Below are 15,989 nucleotides of genomic sequence, written 5' to 3' on the forward strand. Positions count from 1 at the left end.
CCAGGCACCTCTGGATTCTACCTTAAATACCAAAACAAACATTAAAAAACATTGCTTTCTCTTAAATATAGCCAAGGAAATGTGATGAGCAAAAAATATTCAATTAATATCATCAGGAAACATAATCTCAGTATGGTCATATTGAAAATACCATGTCATCACTATTATGCTTTGCTATCAATTTAGTATTTCACCTGTAAAATGTAAAATACATTAATTCATAGCATAGGGTGCAAAATATTAGAAATGGCACATAATAACTATATTTCATATATCCTGATAATAATGACATTAACCTACAGGAATCCCTGGAGCTCCTTTTTTTCCTAGTGGTCCTTGAGGCCCAATTTCTCCCTAAAAATCAAATACAGATCAAATTTAAAATTGTAAATTATCAGTTCATTTCAATGAATTTCCTATATAGCATTATAGAATAAAAATTCAATACCAATCAGCCCAACTGCTTCCCCTTTCTCTACTGTAGAACAGAAGCAACAGAGTGTAAAAAACATGGTACATGGTATCTTAAAGATCTGAGCCAAGGGTCTATGGAATCACTAAGTAAAATATTTTTATTAGAAAATCATGAGTGATACTGTCATTGTTTGAAAGGAAGATCTGGAAGTTCACACAGAGTTGGTGAGGAAAGACAAGAGGGGGTAAAAATCACATGAAAAAATTTCTTATTTATCATAGATTAAGAAGTATGACAGTTAACATAAATTAATTAAAAAAATAGGATAGAGAATAATAGCATTTTTACTTCAATTTCTCAGATTTCTATGCCCTACAAGCTAACTAGGTACTCCAAGGGAGTCTGAATCTTGAACATAAAAAAACAACAAACAAACAAACAACAACAAAAAACAACAACCAACTCTGGAAAGAACATCTTCTGTGAGGGAGTTCTGGTCTTTAAAAAAATGGGTGAAGTCTTCAAAGATCCCTTATTTTAATTAAATACACTCTGGGTTGGGGCTATGATTAAGAGGATTAGGAGCAATGCAGAAATCTTGCCAGAGGTCAAGATGCAGAAGCCAAGAAAAGGCCAGAGGCATCTAGAATGTATGTTCAGCTCTTGGGAAACTGAATGGTGGGCTAACAGTGGGAAGAGGGCAGGAATCTTTAATACCTATGATGACCCAGGACTCTTAAAGGGGGCTGATATGGTACCCATGGCACCCATGGCAACCAACAGGAGGCAGCTCCCCATGCCCCAATTAGGCTGACAGAACCCATGCCAATTAACATGAAGCAATGAGCTCATATTCAACAAGAAAGAGGAAGCAGCAAGCCACAAGACTGAGAGTTAACAGAAATAACAAAGGGCATTTGGTGGAATTGTTAAAACAGAATTAAGAACAATACATGAGATCTTTACTAATTAAATAATGGAATCATGAAAGACTATTAGGACTGCAAATGAAACAAGAGGCTATCAAGAATAAAAAGATGTTATTAAAAATTTAAACTTTTAGAAAAGTATTTTTTTTAATCAACTGCTTAAATAACAGATTAGACACAGTAAAGGAAGAATAATTGGGCAATATATCAAAAAAATTTAACCAGAATGTAAGAATTAAAGATATAAAAATAAGATACTCTTTAGAAACATGGAGGGCAATATGAGAAGGAATAAAATTTCTCTAACTGTAATTCCAGAAGGAAGGAATAAAATTGGAAGAATTGTAATTTGGAGATAATGGATGATGTTTTCCAGAGTTAATGGAAACAATACCACACAGCCAGGATCAAACTGAATTCTCCCCAGGACGACTAAAGAGGCTGTGTATCTAGATATACTGTAATGAGTTTTAGACCAAAAAAACAAAAAAACAAATAAAATACCTTAAAAGAATCCCAAAGAAAGGGACAGATCACTTACAAAAGAACAATACTTAGAATGAGAGCAGATGTTTCATAGTTAATAATGGCAGTCAGGAGACAATGGAAGAAAATCCTCAACACGTTAAGTGAAGATAATCATCAACTCTGAGTTGTATACCCTACAAAATTATCTCTCAAAAGCAAGAGTAAAATAAACATATTTAGAATTAGATAAATCTGAAAGTTTGTTACCAAGATATCTGTACTCAAAAAATGCTAAAGAAATAGTTCAGAAAACAGGAAAATTATCCCAAAAGGCTGGTCTAAGAGCACAAGATAGAAAAGTAACCAAGTAAAACAGAAAGCATATGTATAAATCCAAATTAATATTATCCACATAGAACAAAACAAAAACTAATTATAAGGACAATAATACTTTCTGAAATTATATCATATTTAAACAATTAACTATTGCCACTAATGTGGTAAAAATGCATTCTATGTGAAGATATCAACACTTTGCACTTTTAATAAACAGATCTAGGCCCAAATCTTTCAACTTTCATTAATACTCACCTTTTGTCCCATTAATCCTTGATTTCCAGGAAATCCTGGTAGTCCCTAAAAAGTAATAAAGTAGAATCTTAATTAAAAAACAAAACTATATATATATAGAGAGAAAGAGAGATTGACTGATTGAGAGAGAGACTGTATCATTAAAGAAGAATAAGTCCTAATCAGATTTTTAACTGGTAAATAATGCATAATTTCAAACCTGTATCATCCACTTACACTATAACACTGCTACTGATAATAATCCAATTTTGGAAAAGAGAATATTTATGAAATTCATTATTATATGAACATCCACTGATATTTAAAGTTTTAAATAAAGGCTTTCAGAAAGAGAAGCTTATGAGGGTATTAATTAACTTGATTTTTCTTTGAGACCAATATAAGTGATAAAATAAGAAGGAGATTTCATTTGAACATATTCCTATATTATTTAAAATGAATAATGCAAGAAAAACCATCACATCATAGGAGTTCAGATTCAGTACAACAGTTCCAAAGGCGCCCACTGTCTCACAACCATAATTAAAAACTAACAAGACTAACCAATATCCTCCAAATTGAGCCTTGAAACACCCAGGAACCTAATTTCTTGTATGAAATACGTCAATCTTTGTCCTAACGATTTCCTTACTGACACAATCATGAAGAATATGCAGATCACATTTGAGAAAGAAATACAGAGAGCTCTTTCACATGTACAATCCACATGTACAAGTTCTAGCAAGTTTCAGAGAATATTAATGCTCATTGTATACATTTGAAAATAACAGCACATTCGTTAACGGGAAAGCAATTCTACAGTCAATGAATTTACCAAAATAATCTTTCACCACCCAAAGCAAACAGTGATGGTACTAATCAATTTTCATTTTTATTCATTTCTCTTAGCTCCTTCCTTGATGACACTGCAGTTGAAATAAGTAACATTTGTATGTATATATCTATGTAGACAGACTTGGGCAGGAAAAGGAACTTGAAAGACCAGGAAATTGGGCCCCATTGGTATTTCTTTGAAAGCCCTCTGCATCATCAGGGCTTTCGAAGAACAGCAGTACTCCTCAGAAAAGCAAGGCAGGTGGTGGAGAGGCCACTGTCAATGAGATCAAGTTATCTTCTATTCCAGGGAGAATCGGCCATTTACTTGATTTTCACATCTTGATTTTATTAGCACAATACTGGTCAATGTGTTAGCCACAATTATAGTGCAAGACACATGCATATAGTTCTAGTTTTAAAATCTGAACTTGAATCATAAATTGGAATTTAATTTGATTCTATTTGGCTCCATTTATTTTGCCACAGCACCATACCCTTTGCAGAGAAAAGATGTATCTGAGCAATGACCATCAACCAAGGGCTTGTAGTCTAGTTGAAAACACAAAACTTTAAAAACATACTAACTAGAAAATAACATAAAACCGCATACATTTTAAAGTGACGTTATAAAATATGAGCATGGTGTACCCTAAAACATAAAGTAAAATTAAAATATTTGACTTGTATGTATAAGGAACATAAAATGATATGAATTATATCCTTCCAAGGTGGGAAATACATATTCTTAATGTAATCGGTTAAGACTAATATTGTTTCAAATAAAGGCCTCCATTTCAATAGACCATAATTTGGCATGAAACCATCTGTAATCAGCTCCCATTCAAATACACATATACACAAACCCACTATAGGTTTAGACTAATTTCTGAATTTAAATAAAATCTGTAAACTCTTTACAGATACAAGATGGCCATAATGAAAGAGGTGCAGCTGTGGCCATTCAGTGCCTTTGGCCCCACGAATCCCTAAAGGGGTTGTGCAATTGCTCATGATACTGTCAGACCTGAAGAACTGAATATCTTGCTGCATGGTGCCCTTTATTGTTTAGTTTCATCACTATTCAAGTCTCTATGCCCTCACACAATCAATATCAGTATGAATCAGTTACAGATATCCTACCCCTACTCCTGTTTCTGAAGCCAATTTCAGGGTCAGAAAGGCTACATCCTCACTGTGGAGGAAAATCAGAGTTACACCCAGGCACCCTGGCCTCCACCTCCCAGAAGCCTTGAGAGCCCCCACAATTCATTTTCTGGATCCGATTTGACATCTTATTATCTAAATAATTATAATACTAAACTTGGTCTATATTTGAATAGAGCCTCAAATGTTATTTCAGCATATCAGATATTGAGGGTATTCTGGGGGGGATTCCAGATCTGAAAAAAACAATTCTTTTTCCTATTGTCTGCTTAACATGTTAGTAAAACATTAAAATATATTTCAGAGATATGAAGTCATGTATTTTATGCCCAACTATGCCAAGAACTCTTATTTTACAAATATCAACCAAAAATATGTAAAACTACATAATATTAAAAAAGAAAATGTAAACCTGATTTATGAAAGCAATTCTTGGCAAAACTAACATAATACCATGAGCATGCCTAGAATAAAGACTGTTGACAGACTAACCAGAACTGAAACCAATCAGAGCTATATTAGTTAATAAAATTCTCCTATATTTTATTTTCCTGGGCTTCCACTTATTGAAATTCACTAAATTTTGCCAATTTTACACTAGCAGAAATATTATTCAAAACCACTTGAAATTTAGCAGTTTGCTGATCCAAAGTATTTAGTAACAATTACTTCATACAATAAATGTTTTCCAAGCAAACTATTTTATATTTCACTTTTGGCCTGTGTGGTTCTGGATTCAGGCAACTGTGATAATGTGTAAATAAGGACAGAAACAAGCATTTTATTTGGTAAGAGTAAAGGGGCATATTTCCCCCCTTCTGTGATTTCAGTTTGGGTTTGAGCAAGAGCAGAAAGTCAACTGGAAAATCCTGCATAATGTTGTCGTGAAAAAATGTAGACATTAAAAAAATGTTCTAAAAGCTTCTCTGTAACCGTTAAACCATTGATGTATAACAAAAAAGTAATTAAGAGTTGAAATACATATTTTAGAATAAAAAGTTTGGCCCTTATTTCCTAAAGACTACTTTACAAAGAAGAAATGTGTCCATGATACATTACTTGGAAAAGATAAAACATCACTTGATACTTTCTCACGTCCCATGAATGCATTTACCTTACCCCTGAAATCAGAGCATCTTGGATCCAAGCTGCCTGTAAGTAATGCAATATTTTCAGTGTAGTAAAAACAAATCTAACCTGTTAATGGTGTTTTTCAGAAGTTTTTATTTATTTAGAGAGTGTGCATGCATGCACACATGAGCAGGGGAGGGGCAGACAAAGAGGGAGACAGAGAATCCCAAGAAGGTTCGGAGCTGTCAGCACAGTGCCCAGTGCAGGGCTGGAACTCACAAACTGTGAGATCATGACCTGAGCTGAAATCAAGAGTCAGACGCCTAATCCACTGAGCCATCCAGGCACCCCCATTAATGGTATTTTTCAAAATTTGTAGAGTGGTAGAGATATTTAATATACAATTATCAATATATTAGAAGCATGTTATGTTTTCTATTACATCAAGAAGTGATGTGTTTGTTCCTAAAGATTCATGAAGAAAAAGCACCTATGTTGAAAGTATTGTTCTTATTAGCTACAAAAAATCACAATGATTATTATGATTATTAGTAAAAAGCATAGTGGAAGCAGTTACAAGTTTTGACAATGAAGTCAGCCAGCCCATTAGCCGGTGGCTGATGGACTCCAGGCCTGTTATTTAAACTGTGGAATCTTAGTATTCCCATTTTTTATATGATGAAAGTAATGGGATCTGCATCACAGAGTTGGTACATTATATTAACTCTCACAAGTGCTCAGCTCAATGCTGCACATTAATGAATACATCTTCATGACTGTCTTTTCACAGCTCCTCCCTGACCTTTGAAAGTTGTGAAATAGATTAAGTCAATTCTCTCCCATGTCTCAAACTTTGTCCTCCTTCTCCAATGCAGGATGTTTTGTTTGTTTGTTGTGTTGTTGGGTTTTTGTTTTGTTTTGTTTTTTTGTCTTTCCACCTTTCTCTACCTTTGTTTCCAAAATCTCCCAGTATACCCATGATTGATTCCAGCAATCTAAGGCTTCCCCTTGGGGGTGCCAAGATGGGATTGCCCCTCATCCATTAACTGCGCCTTTTCCTGTTTGGCTAACTTTAGGACTTTTGCTTTTTAAACATTTATATGTAGTTCATCACAATTGTTTCAGAAAAAAATATAACCAAAAGTTTCAAATAGATTTTCATCTGATCCTCATGGTTTTCAATCCTTTCATAAAATTCCACACTAACTGACAGACCACTATGAATGATGTACGAAAGATTATTCTGTGGTAAGAGAAGTCTAAAGACAAGTAACTCACAAACATAGCTGCCAAACCTAAAAGAAACCAATATATAAATACTTGCAATAAACCCATAATAAGGAAATCACCAGCTTTACTATGTCCCTGAATACTTTAACACAGTTTTACAACTGCCTTTAATCATCAAGGGGAAAAAAGTAATCTGAGTAACATTGGATGAATTTATTCTTCCCTAGCCTACAGATCAGGACCCACATGGGACTGGACCCAAAGTATCCAAAGATAAGTCATTTCAACAGAAAAATGCTTTGGTAAATATTTCTGGGATACTCATGTTTATATACAACAGAAAATGTCACCAGTTTGACATAAAAAGTTAACAGGGATATTATCAGAAGGAAAAAGTGATCTGGGAGCCCCGTACAAAGTTGCTTAATGTTACAGGCATTTTTCTTTGACATCTAAAAGTATTTCTATGTTTTTTTAAACAGTATATTTATTTTGAGACGCAGAGAGAGAGAGAGAGAGAGAGAGAGAGAGAGAGAGAGAGCACACTCAAGCAAGCAGAGAATGAGAAGAGGAAGAGAGGAAAGAATCCTAAGCAGGTTCCATGGTGAGTATAGAGCCTAACTTAGGGCTCGATCCCATGACCGGGAGATCATGACCTGAGCCAACGGACGCTCAACTGACTGAGCCATCTGGGCACCCCTCTACATTTTTTAAAGGCCAAAAAGATATTCTAAACAACTTTGTTATTGTACAAGTATCATTTTGAGGGACAACACAAAAAAAGAGACAAATGTTTAACAAATTAACATACCTAAAAACTCAGAAGAGAAGATGGACAGGTTTCAGAGACTCAGGGACGGTCTCTGCACTACCCACATCATGGGAAGGTTACATAACCACCCTGAACCCAGGAATCCAGAAAAATAACCTGTCCCTTTACATTATTAGCAAGTGATATCATGCACGTGAAATATATTAGTGAGTTAAAATGAATGTATACATATAGACACATTCAATTCCATTTGAAAGTAGTTCCAAAACTTTTTCCTGCTTTAGAATTTATGATCCTCTGAGAACCTAAAAAATATAGACCATATTTTTTGGTACATGGAGCTTCACCATATAACTCAAAATGTGATGAATTTCTCAGTAAGGAAAAAAAAGAAAATGAATTTTTCAAAGACCTTTACAGTCAACTCAGTTGCTTAGAATTTATACACTTTTTAGAGAAATTGAATTACTCTTTAAAATTTTTCATATGATAGAAGTCACCAAAAAAAATTTTTAACATCAAAGGTGAAACTAGTTTGATGATGAAAACAAACAAATTTTTAACCTTAATAAAATAAAAACCAATTATATGAAAATTACATCTAATTAGTTGTCCATGTATCTTTTATTTATAACCTATTTTTTAAACATGCATACATTGTTACACCAAATCATATTTATTGTGCAACTCAGCCCACTGTGAATTTTGCTCTGCTTATAAAATGTATGTCCCTATTTTCCTATTGAAAAAGGAGATAGTACACTAAAAAGCATTCACTGAAAGGAAAAAACTTAAAGGAAATTATGTTTTCTATGGACTCATGACAAATTACACACATTTAGTGGCTTAAAAGAACATCAACATATTCTCTTAAGGTTCTGTAGGCCATAAGTAATGCATGGGTCTCACTGGGCTAAATTCAAGGATTTGTCAAGGCTGCACTCCTTTCTGGAATCTGTAGTAAAAAAAATCATTTCCTGCTCAGTCAGGTTACTGTCACAATTCAATTCCCTGTAGTTCAGGGGGATGGGGGAAACAAACAAAGTGTTCTGTTTTCTTGCTAACTATAAATTAAAGACCATTCCCAGCTTCTAGAAGTTACCACAATCCTTGGATCATGGTCCCCTTCCTCCATCTTCAACAGCAGCAACTGGCTGGTCAAGTCCTTCTGGAGTTGAATCTTTTTGACCCGTTTCTCAACCATCTTCTTCCACTTCTAATTATTTGGGATTAGACTGAGCCTACTCAGATAATCCAGGATAATATCTCCATCTCAAGGTCAATGAACTTAAATCACAACTGCAAAGTCCCTTTACAATGTAAGGTAAATGTCCTGGAAACTAGGATGCAGATATCTCTCAGGGGGAGGAAGAGAGTTATTATTTTGCCTACCACAGAAATATTACCTAAAATCCAAGGACCAGATAGTTTCTAATTTATTTAAATGTCTCCAGGGTACTGAAGATGGAGATCATTGAAGTTCAAATTATGAGGCCACCATACCCTAATAACAAATCCAGTCAAGAATAATACCTAAAAAAGAAACCTCCAAGCTCATCTAATTTAATACAAATGCAAATGGATTTACTATAATGTTAGTAAGTCAAATATAGCAGCGCATTAGAAAAGCAGAGAATTAACAGGGCTTGTTTCAGGATGGAATGAATGTTCAACATTAAGAACTATACCCATATGATACATTCACGTAAGTTATTAATAGTTTAAAGGAAGAACAATACAAAAATTATCTAAAAAGTACTGAAAGTGAATTTTACACAATTTATCATGCATTACTAAAAAGTCTTAAGAACCTAAGACTAGAACTTGGTAAACCTAAACCTCAATCCATTGGAAACCGAATGCAAACATCATACTTGGTGAAATACTAGACATTTCTGCTTAAAATCAGTAATAAAGGCATAAGCTATATTTAGAAGTAGCGATTCCACTTACAGGAATGCATCCTTCCCCAAAATATTGCATAGTATATGGGAATATATATAACATCAATAGGAGAAGTTAGATGAAATACATCATCCATGCTATAAACAAGATAGACTTTATATTCTCTAATATCCAGATATGGCAAAACATTTATAATACTGTGAAGTGAAATAAAATTTCAACAGACATGACTTTTTATCTTAAAAATGTGTATGTGTTCTGTTTATGCATTTGTATACACAAGTTTGGAAAGAATCTTAATAAATGAATAACGATTGTTATCTCTGGGCATGGGGATGGGATTTGGGTAAATGAAGGCAGATTTTGAAATTTACAACACAACTTCTATATTTTTTTGCCTATTTCAGAGAAGTTAAGGTATATAAAAATGAATAATACATAAATATAAATAAAATAAAATGTACAATAAATAGAGGCATCTAGGTGGCTCAGTCAGTTAAGCATCCAACTCTTGATTTCAGCTCAGGTCATGATCTCATGGTTAGTGAGATTGAGCCCCACATTGGGCTCTGCACAGACAGCTCAGAGCCTGCTTGGGATTCTCGCTCTCCTCTCTCTGCCCCTCCTCCCGCTCATACTAACATTTTTTTAAATGTACAATAAGTAATAAAAGTTTGCCCACAGTTTTACATTTCAAAACTTTCTCAGAAAAAAAATCTATTTCCCCTCACATTTAAGTCATTCAATAAACGACTGCTAAATATTTATTTTTCAAAATAAAAAAGTAAAGATTCTAATGGTTGTGGCTATTGGGCTAAACACACACACACACACACACACACCCATAGGGGTGCCTGGGTGGTTGAGTCATTTGGGTATCTGACTCTTGATTTCAGCTTAGGACCCAGCCCCACATTGGGCTCTGTCTTGACAGCATGGAGCCTTCTTGAGGTTCTTTCTCTTCTCTCTCTCTACCCCTACCCCATGTACTCTCTCTCTCCCTCTCAATATAAATAATTAAAAAAAAAAAAACTAAAATAACAAGAAGTACAGTGCAACCTCAGAGACTGACTCACTGCTGTGACCTGAGAGGGTAACATGTTAGCTTAGTTTTCACACCTTGGTAGGTTATTCTCACAGATAACTTTTCACACATTGCTAAAGACATACTGTTAGACAAAGGCCTCAGTCTCCCCATCTAGGGAAGAATAATAAATACTGTGTTTAAGAAGCAATTTCCTTGAAAAAAAAATACAGGAATTTGGCATTTCTTCCTCACCATTTCTTCCATTTCTCTGTAACAGAAGTAACAGAACTTTTCTAAATAATAAATGGTAACACATCAGGTCTAAAAATTGTTTTTTTAAAGACTATAAGCCTCTTCAAAGCAAATATCTAGGATAACTAATAACCCAAAAGTTTCATTCAAGTTATAACAAAATAAATTTAAGTGACCAAATTCCTATTTTTGTGAGGATTTATCTATCTTCATATAAATAACTTTAGTCTTATTCAGTTGCATGTAGATTTATCTCTATCTTCCAAGACAGATTTGCTTCTGAAGTTTTGTCAAAAAGTTATAAATGATTTTAAATACACCAAGAATACTGAATCCATTTGGAAATATACTTTCATATTATTATTCATGGCAATATTGAAATTTATTTAGTCAGAGAAAGATATTAAAGCACATAGAACCTTAAAAAATGAGGTAGATAATAATAATTTCATTTTCATTTACTAATGCCACTAAAATTAATTTTTCTCCTGGAATAGGTGACTTTGTCTTTCTACTACCTTCATATTTCTCTATTTTGATTAACCTGTATCATAGTCTTTAATATCACTAGTTTTTTTTTTTTTTTTTTTTTTTTTTTTTTTATCAGACACACATAAGATAGCCATTAAAAATGCAGTTTCCTTGGTTTCAGTTCCTAATTCTAATACATTAGGACTGGAATGGGCCAAGAAATGGAATTTTAATAACCATCTCTGGAGATTCTGGTTAAGGTACTCTGGATCAGAGCTGGAGAAACACTGCTCTACGTGTACTGAAAAAAAAAAAAAGACTCTTGAACGTTATTTGCATTGGGGTGTTAAGCTAGAATAGTCATCAAAGAGTTTTTTATTTATGATTACCTACCAATTAAATTTTCTTATAATCCATGTTATGTCTCTCTGGTCAAAAACAACTATAGACCATTTCCCCACCAATTTTTAACCCTTCATCAAAATTCTTAATACTCAGCCTTTCATGATTAACTTCATTTGCCTTTAATGGCATTTAAGAGTCTTAACCTACCACAGGCTTTTCATATAAACCTTTGTACAATATGTTTATTGAGTCAATTTTCTATTTCTCCTAACTGGAGAACAATTGTTCCATCTAAAGCCACCAGATACAGTATTGTACATTCTGTGATTGCTAGCAATTATTAACACCTGACTCCACATCTCAATAAGAATACGCAACAATTCAGGGCAACTAGGTGGCTCAGTTGGTTAAGTGACTCTGGCTCAGGTCATGATATCACAGCTCATGAGTTTGAGCCCCACCATCAGGTTCTGTGCTGACAGCTCAGAACCTGAAGCCTGCTTAAGATTCTCTCTTATTCTCTCTCTCTCTGCCCCTCCCCCACTTGTGCTCTCTCTCTCTCTCTCTCTCTCTCTCTCTCTCTCAAAAATAAACACTAAAAATTAACAAAAAAAAAAAAGAATCTGCAACAATTCTAAAGTTCTCTAATGGTGTGTGGTTAGTCATTTCATTCTTAAAATCCATTGTTCAGAAGTTCTCCATATTCCACCTAAATCCATCAGTTAAGTGCACTCTTTTTATGTAGCCAGCAGAAAGAAAATTCTATCACAACAAAGAAATTATTCATTGTTTTTAAAACTGATAGATCATAAAACTCTTTAGCCCTGATTTTAGTATTAGTTTATCAAATCAGTCTTTATACTTCACCCGCAAGAGATCTTCACTGAAAAATCCTAGTCCCTATGTTCTAATAAAACTATTAAAAGAAATTAATATTCCAATATTATTTGATAATTTACATTGGATTGAACCATTAGGGTACTACATGACTTCTAGAATATATTCATAAATACTAGTCTACTCATGATTCATACACTCTTTTGTTAAAACATACCTTGGGTTTTTCACCTACAACCCCTGAATTATCTATCTATGCCAAAAGCATTTCAAAGCCACACATTTTTAAGGAACCAAAATTAAAACAGCAAAGCAGTTATGACTTAACTAAGCATACATTTCAAACAATAGAACACCTCAGTACTCAAATTATAGAAATCATTTTTATAAACCATCTAAGTACCTAGAACTATTGGCCATCAATTACTTATTAGGAGCTTACCTCATCATCAAAAATAAAAATGCACATTGGTATAAACAAGTATTTTTAAGTGTTCTTTCTCAGATATTCCCCATATGTATTTTACACACCCTAACATACTGAGAATATAAATGATTTTCTGATGTTCTCAGGGACATCAAACATTTGTCTAGTGCTCAATGTGGTAACCACACTCAAGCATTTTGAAAATATTTCTTAAAATATAAAAACAAGAGCTGTTTAGAATGAAATAATCTAGTTACCAAAGTGTGCACTCCACATCACATCAACAATGTATTAGTTTCCACACTTGTGAAAATAGAACGAATGGAAAACATTCTCATTTCATCTGCTAAAATAGCCACTAATATGGATCATGAATCCAGTATTAAAATAAATATGTCTTGTCTTAAACAACACTGTTAATTCTGTAGTTTCATGCTTTGAAAATGGAGAATGTATTTGGACTAATTCAAAAGTATTGTATGATACCTTATAACAAGATTAAAAGTATACAAAACAACCCCAGCCCCTGTATGACTAAAGAACATAATTTTAAAGTCAAAGTCTTGAAAGCTTTGAAACCTAGACTAAATATCCTGTACATATGGTGATATAAGCTTCCTGTCACCCATTCTCCAGAGGTGGATGTAATCAATCCCCATGTCAGTGAGAAGTGAGCCTATGTAAGCAACATGAAGATTCTATTTACCCATATTATATGTTAACCATTCTAAGAACTAATCACACGTCATTTCCTAGGTTCAATTACATTCAACGCTCTTGTCATTTCAGAAATCGATAAAGACTTTTTGAATTATAAGAAAACAAATAAACAAGAGAAAGACTGAAATAAATCCATTTTAATGCTGATCAATAATTTTACAATGAACATATTTAAAAGATTTCTTCAGAACAACAGAAAAATGATCAGTACCATAAACACAGAGCCCCCAAATTTAAAGTCCATAAAGTCACTTTATTAAAGTTGTTTGATGGTGGTCTGGTTTACTCTGACAGTGGAATCATTTATAATGGAAAGAATTAAGTGAATCCTTTGTTAAATCTAGTGGGATTTTATTAACTAATTTATACAGATAATGGGCCATTTGTTTTTTATGTTTAAAGAAACAGATACAATATTTTCATAGTCACTACAAAGCCAAAGGCCTTATTTTGGGAAACCAAAAAATTGCAGATATCACCGAACAAAGTTAATCACTCCTGCAGATAAATCAGACTTATACATTATTTAATTTAGATAAAACCAACTTCAAAATTCATTCTAAGGGTTTACTCTCAATCAGGTTTTAAAACATAACCCACCCTGGAATCAGCAGGGGATTATTACAATAATAAATACAATTCAATTTTTCGAATATTCTAAGTTGTTAAATGCCAGCTGCCTTGAAACTAAGAAATGCCATGTGAAATTCTCAGGAAACATCGGGTTAAGCTTGTTTCACTCAACACATAACAAGGATGTGTCCTTCCTGGTGCCTGAAAGAAGAGTGGGAAAAAGATGTTACAAATCTCTACAGAATATTTTAAAAAGCTCGTTACTCAAATGCCAATCAAATAGGAACAAAAACAAAACTTGGGTTTTTCTCTTCCTAATAATTTCTTCCTTCTCAATATAAATTAAAAAATACAGTCAAGTAGGTAAATAAGGATACCTCCACATTGCTAATATAATAAAGTGAATTATTCCACATGGGAAACCACCATAGCCTTTTGACATTAACTTTCTCCCAAGAAGTTTATGGATGTCTTTGGCTTATAAGCAGAAAAATGACAAGTCAAATCACCACACCAGAGAAAAGGCAATTAAACAAAACACCTACTCGTCTCTTAAGTACATGATGACTTGGACCAGTTCAGCAGCTAACATTACACCATACACACAAGCACAACATGGGGGTTTAGAAATTTTCGAAAGACGTGAGGAAAGGAAACAGAAACCTCTATGAGCCAATGTCCTCAAATATATAGTACAGGGAACACCACATCTTCATTCCTAGAAAAATGATACAGCGAACATTTCCAGAATAAAAAGGGCTTAACACATGCTTATTTTAGAAACGTGTGCTCACCTCCATAGCTCCAGAAAAAGTGCCATCCTTTCTCTCATCCTCATGGAGCTCCAGGGATCTTGGCTCAAAGAGTGGAGTCCAGGCCCTGCTTACACATCTTCGCCATGAGCCACAAGGGGCTGGCTGATCAGGAGAGAAGTAGCGAGCAAACGCCTCAGACCGTCTGAGGAAAAATGTTACCCTAAATACAGCACGTCATCAGGATTGAGCAGCAGGACAAGAAGAGCTATGACAAAAAAGCAGTGGAAATGTTGACACCACAGATAATTTGGCCAGCAACAATGGGCCATGGGAAAGTAGCTGGTCAACATGATGATTTGCCCTAAAAGTTCATTTGGTCAAATATGGATGTTTCCAGTTTTTGTTTTTCAACTAATTGAATTTGGTGTGTTGGTGCCCTGTCATCCCATCCACTTAACTGCCCAAGATAAAATCGGAGTGATTTGTGAAAACACATGACGATTCCTTGAAGCAATCTGATTGTTCTCTATCCCTCGGCACAAAAATGAAAATGTCATCTGACAAGCTTAACATATTTTAAAAACAGAACAGAAAGGAAACACTGTAAGTCACTCACAATCCAGACCTCAATTTTTTTTATAATATATTACAAAAACAATGGCATGCTCAGGGGAGAAAATAAAATACAGATAAATAAATGGAACATAACAGACATCAAAAACCAACCTGGGGAAAAAATAAGCCAAATAACCAAAACAGGATTAAACTGTATGTTTACCGTGCAGATTATTTTTTATACATACACATTCATATAGCATCAATTTTTTTAAACTATGTTTAAATCCATATACATTTTGCACAGTTTATATATATAACATATTAAGTATCAGACATTTAAACTGTTCCAACCGTGCAAGACCTATGGGCCAAAAGTTACCAAATCGAATGACACAAAAATAGAAAAATGAGAAGTTCATGCATTAAGGTTTAAAAAACACTTGACAGGGGCGCCTGGGTGGCGCAGTCGGTTAAGCGTCCGACTTCAGCCAGGTCACGATCTCGCGGTCCGTGAGTTCGAGCCCCGCGTCAGGCTCTGGGCTGATGGCTCGGAGCCTGGAGCCTGTTTCCGATTCTGTGTCTCCCTCTCTCTCTGCCCCTCCCCCGTTCATGCTCTGTCTCTCTCTGTCCCAAAAATAAATAAACATTGAAAAAAAAAATTAA

General features: G+C 34.3%; 1 protein-coding gene across 4 annotated transcripts in view; it reads right to left on the minus strand.

Annotated features, from left to right (window-relative positions):
* Positions 1–15,989, minus strand: part of COL21A1 (collagen type XXI alpha 1 chain) — a 210,861-nt gene that overhangs the window by 18,773 nt on the left and 176,099 nt on the right. For all 4 annotated transcript variants that reach the window (XM_086707105.1, XM_086707102.1, XM_086707101.1 and 1 more), the window contains 2 exons: positions 2,404–2,448; positions 301–354 (listed from right to left, as the gene is read on the minus strand). In XM_086707105.1, coding sequence (XP_086563231.1) covers positions 301–354; positions 2,404–2,448 — 99 coding nt within the window. The remainder of the gene's footprint in view (positions 1–300; positions 355–2,403; positions 2,449–15,989) is intronic.

This window comes from Puma concolor, chromosome B2 (assembly GCF_028749965.1).
Source record: "Puma concolor isolate L17-30 chromosome B2, mPumCon1.1.hap2, whole genome shotgun sequence".
In the NCBI taxonomy this organism is placed as follows: Eukaryota; Metazoa; Chordata; class Mammalia; order Carnivora; family Felidae; genus Puma; species Puma concolor.